This window comes from Microcebus murinus, chromosome 1 (genome assembly GCF_040939455.1).
Source record: "Microcebus murinus isolate Inina chromosome 1, M.murinus_Inina_mat1.0, whole genome shotgun sequence".
Taxonomy (NCBI): domain Eukaryota; kingdom Metazoa; phylum Chordata; class Mammalia; order Primates; family Cheirogaleidae; genus Microcebus; species Microcebus murinus.
Window position 1 is genome coordinate 143510315 of NC_134104.1, and position 16375 is coordinate 143526689.

The window sequence follows — 16375 nt, forward strand, 5'->3', positions numbered from 1 at the left end:
CACTGCTCTCTGATGTAAGCAGCCCATCTAATTCGGGTTCTATGTTGGTGTCCACTAACGTGTGGTTGATTCTTCATGGTCTCTTAGGAATATTTTGTGGTTACTTGCTGCTGGGTTCCAGGCTTCATTGCATTTGCCTCCAGTCACAAGCACCCCTCTAAGGTTTCTAAGTCCAGACTCCAGGCTTCTGCCAATTCACTGAAACCAGTGACACCTTCACAACACTACATAAGACATGCATGGAACATACATAACGAGGGACTGTCTCAGGCCCATGCACTGACCATCTCATTACATCTAATCTGGAGATATCTAGCACCATCTTGCTCCAGTACCATGTTGATTGTGGAGTTCCTTATGATGCTGTCAGTTCCCCTGAGGGGTAAGGTGTGAACGCCCACACCTGTAAGTCTTTAAGCTCCTTGCTTCTTGATCCTCTGTCTCATCCCTAGAATGTGGATAGAAACAAACAGGACACTCACAGCTTAACTCTCTGTCTTACTCTTCCTCTGTCTTCCTCCAGCAGAGAGAGGGCTTCCTACTGCCCCTTCCTGTCAGACTGCAACTTCCTTCATGCCATATTCTCTATTCTCACACAGAGTAAAAGAATATGCTTAGTCCTCCAAGTTTGTTCTTGATATATTAGGGGAGGATTTGGGGAATTAGAAATTAAGTTCTTTTTTCTCTCCCAATAAAGTCTCACAGTGGACTTTAATTCCTAATTTTGAAAGTCAAAAGCTTGCCTCTTTTTCTTTCTGCATTCTTGCTATAATAAATAATTTTAATATTTCCCAGGGCAATGAATGCCTATATTTGAAAATGATAAGCCTCACTCTACAAAGAAGTACAAAATGAAAAGGACATTAATAATTTTCATACATCTCTGTTCAATAGAGTGGCCCCAAATACATCTTGAATGTCTTCTTTTAGAATTGCCTTCAAAGATAGTTTCTAAGTCACACACACATAAAAAAATCAGTCATTATATTATAATTATAGCTGATTTGTAGGTTTAAAACATTGTTTTACCCAACTTAACCATTTTGTGTGTCACATGGGGCTTCAAATGACTTTATCATTTTCAAATTAATAAATATGTCTTCAAAGAATAATGATTTACCTTTTGTTTATGGCTAGTCAAAGGAATCTCTCAAGGAAATATCTAAAGAAAAATTATAATATAGAGGAATAGCTTTTTAAAAAAAGTTTAACTCACTCTTCCTTTATATTCAAGTAAATAAAAGTTATTGAAAAGGAGAGATTAATAATTCTGATTATTATTTTCCCTATATATTTTGACAATGGTGTGGGATGGAGTGAGTGAATTTGGGCTTTTCATAAATGTTAGGATATATCAGTGCACTCATTTTAAATAGTGATTTGGTCCCATGCATTTAAAGCCCTGAAATTGTTCAACTTCATGAATACAGTAAGTCCATTTTCTATGATGTATACAAGAAAATAACCTAAAATATAAGGGGTAATCTTTATCAAAAAAATACAATTCATAATGCTGAGAATTAGAAACAATCGCACAAAAATGAGTGTGATTAAATCAACCATAATATCTGCTTTAATGGATAATGTCAGGAACCTAGGCAGTTTTGCTGGTGTTATGATGATACTATGGGCAGTCCCAGATCCCAGTGATTGCTCCCCAAGGTAAACAGAAAGGGAGAGATATGGATGGGGCCTGAAGCCCTATCCATACCCCTGGGAACCACAGTGAACCAGATGGAAATGTCATGTAGGGACCTAAAAGGCCTCCTTAGCACAGCCTACCAACCTTACCCTTACTGCCACCACCACGGGCAGGTCTGAATCTCAGGAGCCTATGGCACCACATGGCCCATGGGAGAACAAAGGCCCAGAAAGAGTGTGGCAAAGCTGACAAAAGAGACAAGGTGGCCCGATGACCTCCCAGGAGGAACAAGAGAGTGGGAAGCTTTAAGAAACAGTGATAAACCCCTGGAACACGTAGGCCAATCAGATCTCCTGCCTTTGGAGAAGTAAAGAGATCTAGGAGAAAGGGCACAATTCTTCATTGTGTCACCATCTTAAATGACGGGCTTTTTAAAAATGTATCTTTATTATTGTATTTTTATTTTTTTATTATATCAGAATATTACGGGGATACAAATGCTTTGGTCACATAAATTACCCTTGTACCATTGGAGTCAAAGCCACAGGTGTGCCCATTCACCCAGATAGCATGCATTGCACCCATTAGGTGTGAATTTACACATCCCCTCCTCCCCCCCACACACCTGCTTGATCTGCAATGGATGTCATTTCCATATGTGCACATAAGTGTTGATCAATTAGTTCCCATTTAATAGTGAGTACATGTGATGTTTGTTTTTCCATTCTTGTGATACTTCACTTAGCAGAATGGTTTCCAATTCCATCCAGCATAATACAATAGGTAGCTCATCATTTTTTGTGGCTGAGTAGTACTCCACGGTATACATATCCCACATTTTATTAACCCATTCATGTATTGATGGGCACTTGAGTTGTTTCCACATCTTTGCAATTGTGAATTGTGCTGCTATAAACATTCCAGTGCAGGTGTCTTTTTTATAGAATGTCTTTTTTTCCTTTGGGTAAATGATCAATAATGGGATTGCTGGATCAAATGGTAGTTCTACTTTTAGTTCTTTGAGGATTTCTATGATACTTTCCAAAGAGGTTGTACTAGTTTGCAGTCCCACCAGCGTATATGACTGAGTGTTCCTATCTCTCCACATCCATGCCAACATTTGTTGTTTGGGGACTTTTTGATAAAAGTCATTCTCACTGGAGTTAAGTGACAACTCATTGTGGTTTTGATTTTCATTTCTCTGATGACTAGAGATATTGAGCATTTTTTTGTATGTTTCTTGGCTATTAGTCTATCTTCTTTTGAAAAGTTTCTGTTAAATTATGGTTTTTAAACAGTGAGCGGATAAGTTAAATAATTAATATTAATGAATTAGTTAATATTAATTAATATTAATGACACAGTGGGTCAAGCACAGTGGCTCATGCCTATGATTTCAGCACTTTGGGAGGCCAATGTGGGAGGATTGCTTGAGGCCAGAAATTTGAGACCAGCCTGAACAACATAGTGAGACCCAGCCTCTACAAAAAATTAAAAATAGCCAGGTAGGGTGGCACACACCTATAGTCGTAGCTACTGAGAAGGATAAGGCAGGAGGATCACTTCAACTGAACTTAAGAATTTGAGGCTGCAGCAAGCCATGATTAGGCCACTGTACTCCAGCTTAGGCGATAGAGCAAGACCCTGTCTCAAAAAAAAATTATACAGGGGTAGTGAAAAAATATAGAAATATAGGAGGAAAAATTGGAAGTTTTAAGGGCTTTTTTACTTTTCCATTTAAATTACTTTTATAGTGTAAATGTATAAAAACCACATTTAAAAAGAAGCAAATCATAAAACATACAATCTTTTGAATCTAATAATATAAAGATGCACAGTGTTGCTCTAGTTTTCCTGGGCTTCAACTTTGTATGTTTGTGCAAATTCTTGCACAGACACTCATGCACTATGTCCCACTATTGCCATATCTATCTGCAGTGTCTGCTGCTTATAAAAATACAATAACCCCAAGAGGGGTATGCCATCCAATGATTTTTGGTCATTAAAATCTCTAATACCCTTAGGAAATTGGATCACTGGGCTCTATGGTTTTAGAGTTTTAGTTGAAATTGGCATTCTTCTCTTTTATAAAAATTGCCTACATGATATGCCCACTCGAGAACACACTGCATTTCATACATTGTACAGCCTTTCTTTTACCTGGCTGTTTGTGGACAGAAACAGCCAGGTAAAAGAGATTTAAAGAAATCAAAACCTATGCATGTGCTGTCATGAAATAAACCTTGCTTACAATCACCTGGTTCTTCATTTCCTGCCCAGAGTTGTTTGTTTTCCCTGGAGCTTGTATTTGCCAACATATCACTTGTCTGCACACTCCCCAAAGAGGTAACGGCAAAAGGCAACATCTGCTTATGAAGAACAGTGACATCTGAGGAATCCCATTAATGACAGCTCTTCTGGGGAGCCCATTATCCCTCTACTCATGGAAGATTGCCCAGATAACTTTGCCTCCAGTAAAAGAATATGCAAACCTCTCATGGCTATTCCTTTTTGGATTATGATATGACCTGTTTTGAGGTCTTCTCTTTGAAAGAGAATCCTTTATCTCTAGTCCCCGGTTTGCAGGGCAGGGGGAAAAAAAGAACAAATTAATACTGTTCTGGACATTGTCACAATAATTGTTGTAAGCATCATCATTATTAGTCATTATATTATAATTTCCTATACACACACATTATGTATAATATTTATAAAGCTCATATACCTGCAACATTTTATTTCAGGTTGCACACTTGCCCTATGAATTTTATAAATTAATTATTCATTATTTATATTGTTAAAATGAGGAAACAAGTTCTCATAGAGGTTATGTGCCCTGCTCAAGGGGTAAAAACCTGCTAAGTGGCCAGGCTGGAACTTAAACACAGGACTGCCAAGCCCAGGTCCATGCTTTGCACTGAGCCAGGTGCCCTGAACAATGTGTACCAAACTCCAAACAGTAAAGAGCAGCTTGGCTCCCCAGGAAGGCAAGGGTGGTAAAGGTAACTGTCTTGGGGCTAGAGGACCCCTTGAAAACAAGTTCTTGCTCATGTGGGCTCTCCCTTGAGTCATTCTTGACTCCAGGCAATGGAGCCATCATCATCAGGTTGAGACCCCATCTCTAATGCCATATGCACCCCACAAAGCAAACAGGCACTTTCCCAGCTTGATTCTGTGCCAACATTTCAACTTTCTGTAAGTTTACCCAACTGTATCCTTCCTGTTCTAAAAATTTTGGAAGTCTTTTGAATAAAATAAATTCAGGGAAGGATATTCATCTTTATTGGCAAGGTGTTATTAAATAATCTTGCTAGCATGTTTGATTTTTTTCTCTCAGAAAAATCTTGTGCTTCCCCATTTGAGATTAGAGACATTGTTTGTATGTTATTAAAATACAAATCCGTGAAATAAGAAGCCAAATTAAAATCGGCTCAAGTTGATCAATTTCCGAAAGCAGAACATCTGCTCAGTGACTCCTGCCAATTTTTCTGGATATGGGCTTCACATCTGCATTGTCCACCTTTGTGGCTAAACTGACCATGTGCAGGGGTTTGAGATGTGGAGGAGGTGAGGCCAAAAACCCAACCTCTTCAGCTAGACATGTTCAGGATGCAGCACAGCATTTCAGCCTGAACCTGGAACCACGTGAGTCTGCCCATAATTCTTTAGGGAAATGCTTTAATCTCTGGTATTTGTCCTATCTAGCATTTTCTGAGGTGTGGTCTTTGGATCACCTGAATCAGACTCACCTGGGGATCAGAGGTTGGAAAATGCCAATTCCTGGACCCCACGCCAGACCTGCTAAATCAGAACTTGTCACACAAAGGCAGGAATTAGTCTCTATTATAACCACCACCACCCCCTCCGATGTTCTGAGCAATGATGAAGTTTGAGAATGACCTCCATTGCTATTATCTCATTCTAAGTCCTGTAGTTGTTCTGTGACAATGAAAGGCATTTTTATTTCCAATTAGATATGAGTCAACAAGAGGCACTGAGGTCTCTTTACCTTTACACAAATTCTCCATTTTCAATATTTGTCATTAATGTGGCAACCAATTTTTTAAACACGTCGGCCACTTGGAAGAAACCTTGCATTTAAAAAACAATCTATTATTAGAAACACATTTTAAAATTTGTCTCTATTTCAGTGTCCTAAGTTACCCTAGGTGGAAGATTTCAGAATACGCTTGTTAATTTCAAGGAGTATATTGTAGTAGAAAGAACACAGATTCTAGTGTCATATAAAAATGGATCTGTATTTTGTGCAGTTTTGGCAGTCCCCTCTGAATGCCAACATTCTCATCTGTAAAATCAGCAAAGTGGCATCTCCCTCTTGATGTGGATGTGCAGGTGAAATGTGATCACCTGTGCAAACGCCCGAACACAGTGTGAGGCCACCACTGACACATAACAGAGGTCATTTCCCTGGCCACCATCCTCATGCAGAGTGAAACCTAAATGGGGAATTCATCTACAACAGTTAATACCACCTAAAATTACCCATTAAGCATCAGAAAACAGCCAGAATGATATTTCTAACCCTACAAATATAAACAGACAAATGGTCATTAACAGGGAAATAGAAGAAATTTTATTCTGAAAATAAATGCAGTGCATCTCTTTGATTAAATCACATTTCTATCCTTGGGGTTAATCTGCCTCATAATTATTGTATTATTTTTCACAGAGCTCTTGTTTCCAAATAGAATTAAGTTATCCATTTGTTATGAACACAGCCAGAGTTTGCATTGACACAAGTATGTTTTCTTCATTTTTTAAATTAAAAATATCTTTATTAAATCATCTTTAAATACCATAAAGCATTTCCTTAAATTGATCAACAGTTCTTTGGTATCTACAGAACTATTTTCATTGATTCTTTGTGTTCTATCAAGGCTTTCAAAAATAGAGAATTTATTTTTAGATTGTAGAACTAAAATGAATTTATTGTGGAAAATTTAGGAAATAACATTTTTAAAAGGTATAAAGAATAAAATAGTGAGCACAGATAATTCAACCATGAAACTATTATCAACATAAACACTTTGGTGTATTTCATACAAAACTTTTCCTTTTAATTCATATTTTGATATCATATTCCATTTAGTTTGCCAACTTTTTTAACATAGTCATTAAAGGTTCATCAAAACACAATTTTTAATAGTTTTATTAGAGTGTAACATATTACATTCATTTATAGATGTATAATCTGTGGCTGCTTTCATGCCACAACTAAGCAGCTGAGTTGAGTCATTGCAACAGAGACCATATGGCCTGCAAAGCCTAAGATATTTGCAATTTGCTCCTAACAAAAAAAGTTTGCCAGTCCCTAGTCTAGATGTACGAGTACATATTTAAGGGTCCCCTTATTGTTAGATATCCATAGTTTTTATTTTTTAACTATTATTGATAACTGCAGTGGACATTTTTAGACCTAAGTGCTTTTCCCTAATTCTGATCATTTCCTTAGGATACATTTTAGAATTTACAGGAAAAAAGATAAAAGACTTTTACAGTTCTTGATACCTACTGCCAAATTGCCTCCAAAAATGTTACACCAATTTATACACACATCAGCTGTTTGTGAAAATATTCAGGTCACCACATCCTTCCCAGAATTGAACGTTACTATCTTTTTATATCTGTCATTTGGATAGAAAAATAATATTTCATATTAGTCTGTATTTCCTGGATTGTTAGAGGTTGAAATTTTATCTAATATGTATCAGGCATTTGCATTTTTTAATAATCTGCTTATGTGCTTTTCCCATTGTCTCACACTATTAAAAAAGTTTTCTTTTAAGAATATTTACACCATATGTGGCCCATATTTTCCCCAGTTTATCACTGACCTTTTGATCTTAAAGCTTCTTCCTCCGGGAGCTTAACAGTTCTTTAATTGGATCCCCTCTAGTTTACCATAATTCTCTGATAGTTTTAATCTCTTTATTATTTTCCACTTTTTTATCTGTCTCCACTACCTCCTAAGAGAACATTGCAAATAGTCTCCATTTCACTTTGATTTTCTGAAATTTCAATTCAGTCTTTCATTGCTTCTAACATAGATTATAATTTAGTATTTATTTCTTTGTAGTGTTTTCTTCTCAGCTGGCTCCTTTCTTCTACAGCATATTTTCTTTGTATCTCATTACATCATCTCTTCACCTCAAGAGATTCTCTCCTTATAACATTGAGGCCAAGTCTTCCTTCAGTCTACTATATCTGGGCATATTTCCTGCAATATTTTTTCAACGTTTTATAGTAACAGTCTTGATCTGTTCATCTTGTGGTAGGCAGAATGACAGCTCCCCAAAGATGCCCAAGTCATAATCCCTGAATTTTTAATGTATGTTACCTTATATGGCAAAAGGAACTTTGTAGGTCTGATTAAGTTAAAGATCTAATGATGGGGAGATTATCCTGGATTATCTGGGTGGACCCAGTGTAATCATAGGGGTCCTCTTAAGAGGGAGACAGGAGGGTCAGAGTCAGAGAAGGAGATGTGATGATGGAAGCAGAAGTCAGAGAGAGAGAGAAATACTTGTGGATGCTCTGATGCTGAAGGAAAGAGCCATGGGCCAAGGAATGCAGGTGGGCTCCAGCAGCTATAAAAGACAAACAAACAGATTCTCTCTCACAGCCTCCAGAAGGAAAGTGGCCCTGCCAACATCTGTTCTTAGGCCTTCTGACCTTCAGAACCGTAAGATAATAAATTTGTGTTGTTTTAAGCTACAAAATGTGGACTATTTGTTATAGCAGCAATAGGAAACTAATCCAGATTTCATGCAAAAGGGACTTTGCAGATGTGATGAAGGTTATGGACCCTGAGATGGAGGGGTAGCGTAGACTGCCTAGGTGGGCCAAATATAATTACTTGAGTCTTTAAGAGCAGAGAAGTATATCTGACTGGAGCCAGGGAGATGCAGCAGAAAAGGACAGAAGAGAAATGAGGCAGAAAAGCAAGTCAGCAAAGATAAAGTATGAGAAGGACTGCACTACCATTACTGGATTTGAAGATGGAGAAAGGAGGCCACAAGCCAGGGAATGAAGGTGGCCTCTGGAGGCTGAGAATGACCCCTGGCTGACAGCCAGCAAGGAAATGGGGATCTCAGTCCTCCAGCCACAAGGAACTGAACACAGTAACAACCTAAATGAGCCTGGAATTGAACTCTCCCCTTGGCAAGTAGAAAGGAAAGAGAGTCCTGTTGACTCCTTGATTTTGGCCTTGTGAACCAAGAGCAGAAAAAGCCAGCCGAGTCCACCAGACCTACAGAACTGTGATATAACAAACTGTGTTGTTAGAAGCCACTAAGTTTATAGTGATTTGTTACAACAGCAATAGCAGACCAATACATGTCTCAAATTATAAAACTCAAATTGATTCATTTTCAAAGGGTATAGTTTATTCATGTCAGAAGGGGTCTGATACAGGATAGTTCTTGGGTTGGTAATTGAGTGGCTTGATCCCATGGTCAAAGAACCAAATTCTTCTACACTTCAGCTCTGCCACCTTTGAAATATCAGCCACCTCCCCTAGTGGTCACAGATGGCTGCAACCACTCCAGGAATCCCTTCCAGACAAAGAAGGAGATTTTCCTCCTAATGCATCACTTTTAAGAGGAAAACAAATTTTCCCAGAAGTCCCCTAGCAGATATTTCATCCTGTTTTATTGGCTGGAACTAAGTTCCATGCAAACCACTAAGAGAATCACTAACAAGGAGGATACAAACAGAGTTGGATCAATTAGGTCTTCCTGAGTCACATAGGATAGGAATGGGCAACAGAACAAAAGACAGGACTCTGCTGTATGGGCAAAGCGCAAAAAAACGAGTTAGTGTCAATCAACAGTGTTTGCCTCAAGCATTTTAGCTATCCTAGAGCAAGTAGTGATTGACACAGAGCTAAGGTTTCCCAGCTAAGAAGATGAGTGGATTAATCAGAGTTCAGCTCAGTATCCACCAAATTAAAATCCAAAGCCAGAGTAGAGACATGGATGAGTGGTCTTACAGTTATAATAATAATAAAGTCTAAAAGACCAAAGATTGAACACTGAGTGTTAAAGCTTAACTCCAAAACAGAGATTTCCAACCCATTAAAGAGTTTAGGCTCTGGGAATGAGATTGGGAAGAAAGGGAATAAGTCTTTTAAGCCAGAAGACCATAAACTGTCTGTGTCCCATATTCAGAAAACAAAGTCTCTGAGTAATGCTGAGCAGCTGGCCCTCGCTAAAGCCCTGGGCTTGCTGGAGATGGTGTGCTGGTGTACCTGAGTGCATCTGCTCCATTGTCCACACCCACCTCGGTATTGAGATGCCCAGCTCGCCACTACTGCATGTTCAATGTCCCGAGGCACGTCCACACTGTGACAGCAAGCTGGCTGGCCAGGTCAGGATTTGTCAGTACAGGAAGAAAATCTTTCCAGCCTTCAGGAAGTCTTCTGGTTAGAGAAAGAGAGAGAAGATGGAGAGAGGGAACAGATGACAAGAGAAGAAAAGAGGAGAGATGAAGACGGGAGAGGAGAGGAGGGGAGATGAGGGAAAACCCTGTTTTAAATCAATCTGACCATCTCATTCCTCCACTTAAAACCTTTTGACACCCTTCTGGTTGATGCCAACCATCACGTTTGTCCTTTTCCCATGCTTCAGGGCCGAATGTTGTTCCATCGTCCACCTATATTTTATGTGACTCAGGCAATCCAAACTGAATTGATTGAGTTGGTCCCATGGTCCCATTCTCCTCGGCGGTGATGATTTTAGCGGTTGCCTTTTGGCCCAATTCAAGGCAATGAGATAGGTCAGAAGGTCGGTTAGGGGTCTTAGCACGACTGGCATTTCCTGCAACTTAGCACGACTGGCATTCTAGGCCCAAACAGTGTTTCTGGCTTCATCTCACATCCCTTATCCACTCCTTCTCTCCATTCTGTCTACACTGAACTTTTTCTGTTACTCCAAAGTGTCACAGTCTCTTGATACTGGAGTTTGTTCTTATTCTACTCTCATTTTCCTCCTTCCCACAACACCTTTCTCTCTTTGCTTAAATATCACTTCTTCAGGAAGATCTTTCTTGTCCCCAGGCTAGATCAAGTTGCCATATATATCTTCATTAGCACCCTTTTCTTCATGCATTAATTCATTCCAAAAATATTATGTGTTATGCTGTCAGATTATTAAGTGTTGTCCACAGGGTCATCAGTCATCAAAACAGGCATGACCCTTGTGCTCACCACATTTGTGATTACTCAGTGAATGTCTGTCTTCCCAGTGGTGCCCAGAAAGCTCTGTGAGGGCAGAGATCTGTCATGTGTCCTAGTCCCCCGGCCTCTAGAATGGTATCTAGCACATAGCAGGTACCCAATAAAAAGTTGTTGAATGAATGAATGAATGAATAAATGTGGAAAGCAGAGAATTGGGGATCCTTAGACAACAGAAATATCTTTACCTGGGTTAATGAGTAAAACCTTTCTGCTAGAGTGACCACCTGTCCACTTGTTTCAGTCTCAGACTTAGGGGCTTCCTAGGACTGGGACTTTCAGTGCTAAAATTGGGAAAGTCCTAAGCAAACCAAGACTGGTTGGTCACCCTATTTATGGCTCTCTAATCCAAAGGAGTTCCTCTGGGTGTCCTCACCTCCCACTCTTTTCTACTCATAATTAATCTTCTGGGAAGACTTTTCTATTCTGCCTCTAAACATTTCCTTAAATAGTAGATTCTCAAGGTTGGGAGGCTATTGTATTTTTACCACCAGAATTTTGAACTCTACACCCTCAATTTCTGGGTAGGGTGAAGGCTGCTAAAGGCTGTGTTCAGCCATTTGTACTCATCCTTTTTGACTTTCCTTAGCCTCCTCATTTACTCACCCATTGCTTCCTACCAAGACTGCCCAAGCAGTGCAGAGTGGAGGCAGAACTTCTCATCCTTATAAATGTCTCTCCAAATTAAATCACTCTAGAGAAGCCAACTAGAGGGTGCAAAATAAGTCAATACATCAAACTATGCTTGTGCTTCTTGACTTCCCATCTCTGAGACACTTCCAAACAACTCCTCTATCAAGCAATGTTTCTCTTCCACATTGAACCCCTGAAATTGAAAAGGGAAAAGCAAAGGTCTGTCTTACATATGGGCACACGTTCGGATTTTCAATAGTTTTTTTTTTCTCCAGAGACTAAAATTTTATTGTCATGGAAATGATGGAACATCCTGAAAATGACCCCAAAGGCCAGTGGGGATCCAAACTGCTGTCTGTTTTTTGTTTGTTCCAAGGCATGGGGGTAATGGCATAAGGCTCTTGGCTCTGGCCAGAATTTCAGTGTTCTGATTCCTTGCCCAGTTCTCTCTGTTCAACATCACCATGATAACAACATCTGTGTGTGTACATATCAGTGAATTATTTTCAAATGTGATTTTTTTATTTAAATATTAAACTGAACATGTTTTCAATAAGCACCTAGAACAAGCCTACACAAGGGACCAGGTGTTCAGCTTTTTGTTGATGCTGACTGGTTGGACTTATATTAAGGGTTGTTGAATTTTGGCACATTTCAATAAGAAAGAAAAGCCAATCTTTGGCAGATCTTAAAGGTAAATCTTCCTCTGAAGGCATTTTTGTGGGTTCCTTCAAGACATTCTCCTACCCGTCACTGGGGCCTCTCACCTGTGGTATTCCTGGCATGGGCAATGGCAGGTCTCAGGTGTTGAAAACCAGGTGGTTTACCTTCCTTTTGGGGTCATCTTACCCATCAGTCTAATGTGACCCCCCAGCTATTTCTCTCTCACAAGCGACCCACATCTGGTCTTCATGAAACAGCCATCACATCTTCAGCTTATATAGACTTGCTTCTCTTCACTTCTTCATCTGAGCATCTGTCTAGTCAAGTTTCTCATAAAGTAGATTTCTGAAACATGCGTCAGATACCAGTCCACTATATGCCCCAAGGCCCAGGGGTCGCAAATCAAGCTTTTTAAGTGTCCTGTTCAAGTCCCGTATTCTATGTGACAGAAGAGCCCACTGTGGTGGTTTCTGTTGGACCCTTGCCCAAGTCCCTTTCACTAGGTGGGCACACCCATCTCCAAGGTGCTAAGTCAGCTACTAACTATTCACCACTGCCTTTCTCTGGGAGGCCCCCTTGAGAAAGAAGGTGCTGCCTGGCCTAAGGGGTGAGGCCTCTCGCACTCCAGGTCGGCCAGTGGTCAATGACTAACAAGGGGTTCAAGAAGTGGGACCCCTTGCTTCAAAAGTGAGACAGCTCTGTGATAAAATGCATGCTGCAGAGCTCCCATGGGGGTCAGCTGATTGATCTCCAGCTGAGACCCCATCCTTGCTTGGCTCCCTGCCCTGCCCTATCCTGCTTCCCCCACTTCCCCCTTCCTGAGAGCACCCACTCAATGAATCACTTGCACAAAGATCCCTGTCTCAGATTTCGTTTCTAGGGAATCCGGCCTAAGACACAACCCACCATCCATGGAAGTAGATCAGGCAGGAGAAACTCACAACACACAGACAGCTCTCTTTGCAAACCTCTCCTAGTTTTTTATCTGGCCACATTCACCCTGCCATGCCCTTCAGTGGCCTATAAGTGGTGAGTGGCAAGGGGACCCAAATGGATTTTTACAGCCTCAATTTTTACATCTAGCATAGGTGGGCTTTGGAATATGGGAAATGTCAGCATCTATTTGCTTGGGGCCAGGAATGAAATAATTCCATTTGACTTCCTGATATTATATGAGGCACATATAAAGTTCAAAGCATATGAGAGGAGTCTGCTGAATGATAGCTATTATTTTTCTACAAAATAATGCATTGAGAACTCTGCTTGCTCTATGCTACATACATGTAGCATGCTATATGCTAGGCTCTGTGGTAAACACTATCTCATTCTTACACTGACTCTTCAGGGGGTCACAGTACTATTAATCCCCATTTTATTGATCCTCATTCATAAAGCTGAATCTCAGAAAACATTCAATGCCTGGGCTTACTTTTAAACCCAGGTTTGTGCCTAAATTCTTATCAAACCTTTTTCTCACAGCTTCCCACCCTGAAACTGCTCTCCCTTTTCCAATTTGTTATTCCAATGACCTCAGTCAGCAAATGATTCAGGCAGCATGTTCTAGCTTCTTTCTTGTTGACACTGAATTCTTGTTTTGTTTCTCCTTGGCATTCAGATCTGTGTGAGTTCTGAAGAAGAACAAGATGGCTTTATCAGAGTCCTCAGCGGAAAGAAGAGAGGCCTCATCCCTCTTGATGTCCTAGAAAACATCTGATCGCCAGCCCCACCTATATTTGCAGTGGGCAAGCTCTGCTGCAGTGCCGATGCCGTCTGCCTCATCTCACACTGTGTCCACCCGGAGGAGCTGCTGCACTGACAAGACCCCAGGAAATAGTGGGACAAGACTCAAGGGTCTGAGACTGTGGAGTAACAGCCACAAAACGGAAGGCCCACCGCACGGTGTCACCAGGCTGCCCAAGGTGGAGACAAGGCTGAGCGGGCCTCAGAGCCAGGTGCCTGCCTGGCAGCAGCCATGGCAGGGCTGTAAACCACAGTGGTCCCCCAGGGCCCAGCTCCTTCCCTGTCCGAGTGGTGTAAGTTAACCCACTGGACTGTGCAGCAGGTTGTGGGGTAGCCCCAGTGCAAGGTTCAGGTCCATGTAGCCAAGTATTATTCTGGCTCCAGACCTTTGTCCCCAGTACCAGCCAATCAGCATGATCTCATTTCAGAACCCAAGCAGTCCCTCTGCAGAGCATCAGGAAGGCCTGCTTTCTAGCTCCCTACATTCCAGTGCTCCCCGGCACGATGCCCCCACTTTGTGATTGTGCAGTACAGAGTGGCTGGCTTATTCTTTCTTTCTCTTCAGTCCTCTGAGTAAATCCTGTTGATGTGCATTAGACGTGAGGGCTACGTTGACATGGCACCAGCTGCAAAGACCTGGCCTTCCCAGAGATTGCTGACAGGCTGTCCTTCCTGCTGCTGTAGTTATTGGCAGAGGTGACAGGGCAGATACGAAGCATAGGTATGGGGAAGGACAGAAGGGATAAGGTGGAGCAAAGACCCCTCATTTATTGAAGATTATACAGCCCTTTCAGTAATGAAGTCCTTTCTTGAAGGAGATGGAGCTGGGGAAGAGGATGTGGCCAACGGTCTCCATTTTCATTTTACATCCTCTGTATTAGGGGAAGCATTTTTCCTCATGCCATCCTATGGGACTTCATTTTGGAGGCTGAACCCAACTTGCGGGGAACCAGGAACATGGAGGGTAACCAAGAACAGCATCTTAGAAGAAATGCAGCCAAATTGGAACCCATTCTTCTTTAGGACAGCATATTATATAAACCCTAACAGATGTAAAATGGAAAAGAATCCTTAATGTTTTATCCCTCTGAAAGCAGAGGAACTTGGGGCCTATTTAGCATCATCTAGGGGAATCTCTTGTTACTCTGCACTTGTACTAATGTTTACAAGAATGCAATATACTGTGATGCCTTCCTCCTCAAGCCTCCTCCTAGCATTCAAACTTGCATCCCATTAGTCATTAATATGGTTAAACTTCAATTCACAATGACGTTGGAATCAATGTCAGTTTGATATATTTTGTTACCGAGCAATAAAATCATTGGAACAATGGTTTTTAAAAGACTTAAGCGGATGCATCCAGTGCATGTAAGCATTATTTCCCAAACCAAAGCATCATTAATCTCCATTTATTTATTTTGTTGCTACTCAGTGTGAAGTTGGGAGCTGAGAGGGGATGGCTGCTGGCTTCACAGAAGTTTGGATGCCTTATTCTCATTCCCAAGCCAGCATCTAGAATTTCCTCCCTCTCTGATGCAACATGCAAAACCAGGTGTATAAAGTCAAGATGCATTCTTTGAAAGCCAGGGTGGATAATATGATGGCCTTTGTGTGTAATTGGATGCCAACTGCAAACACTCTTTCCGTCTAATTTAATATTCCATTTAATAAAGACAACACAGTGGCTGGAAGGAGCATAGAAACATGTGTCCTGATGTCTTCTTTCTGTGGCAATATCCACCGCAGTTTTTTGATATAGTAGTGTCATATCATATGCACATTTAATTAGCTTTAAAAAAATTAGTTTGCCTTTTGAAGTTGAGAAGAAGGAGGATATGGTAGCCAGCCTTCTAAGCAGTTCTCCCAGTGACCCCTGCTTTCTCATATTCTTGCCTTTGTGTATCCCCCTCCCACATTAAATCAGGGTTGGTCTTATGTGACCAATAGAAGATAGTAGAAGTGATATTACATGGCTCTTAGTCCACTTTCTGTTGCTAGAAGAGAATACCTGAGCCTGGATAATTTATAAGGAAATTTATAATTTGTCCTTAAAAAATGATAATTTATAAGGAAATTTATTTGACTTATAATTCTAGGGAGCAGAAAGTCCAAGAAACACGGTGTTGGCATCTGCTCAGCTTCTGGTGGTGGTCACATGCTGTGTCATAACATGGCACAGAAGTGGAAGAGAAAGCAGGTGTGTGGAAAGAGACAATGAGAGAGACCAACACAAGGTGCAGCTTGATTTTTAACAACCCATTCTCATAGTAACTAATCTTGTCCCATGAGAGCTAAAACTCATTTACACTCATTTACAAGAAGGCATTATTCTACTCAGGAGAAATCCCTTGCCATGACCCAAACACCTCTCATTAGGCCCCACCTCCCAACACCCCACAATAGCAATCAAATTTCAGTTTGACTTTCAGAAGGGACAAAACCAG

General features: G+C 40.7%; 1 protein-coding gene across 1 annotated transcript in view; it reads left to right on the top strand.

Annotated features, from left to right (window-relative positions):
* STAC (SH3 and cysteine rich domain) overlaps positions 1–15677 on the top strand; it is a 137550-nt gene extending 121873 nt beyond the window's left edge. Inside the window, exon 11 of the mRNA XM_012745422.2 lies at positions 13807–15677. Coding sequence (XP_012600876.1) covers positions 13807–13905 — 99 coding nt within the window. The 3' untranslated portion in view covers positions 13906–15677. The remainder of the gene's footprint in view (positions 1–13806) is intronic.
* Positions 15678–16375: the final 698 nt, after the last annotated feature.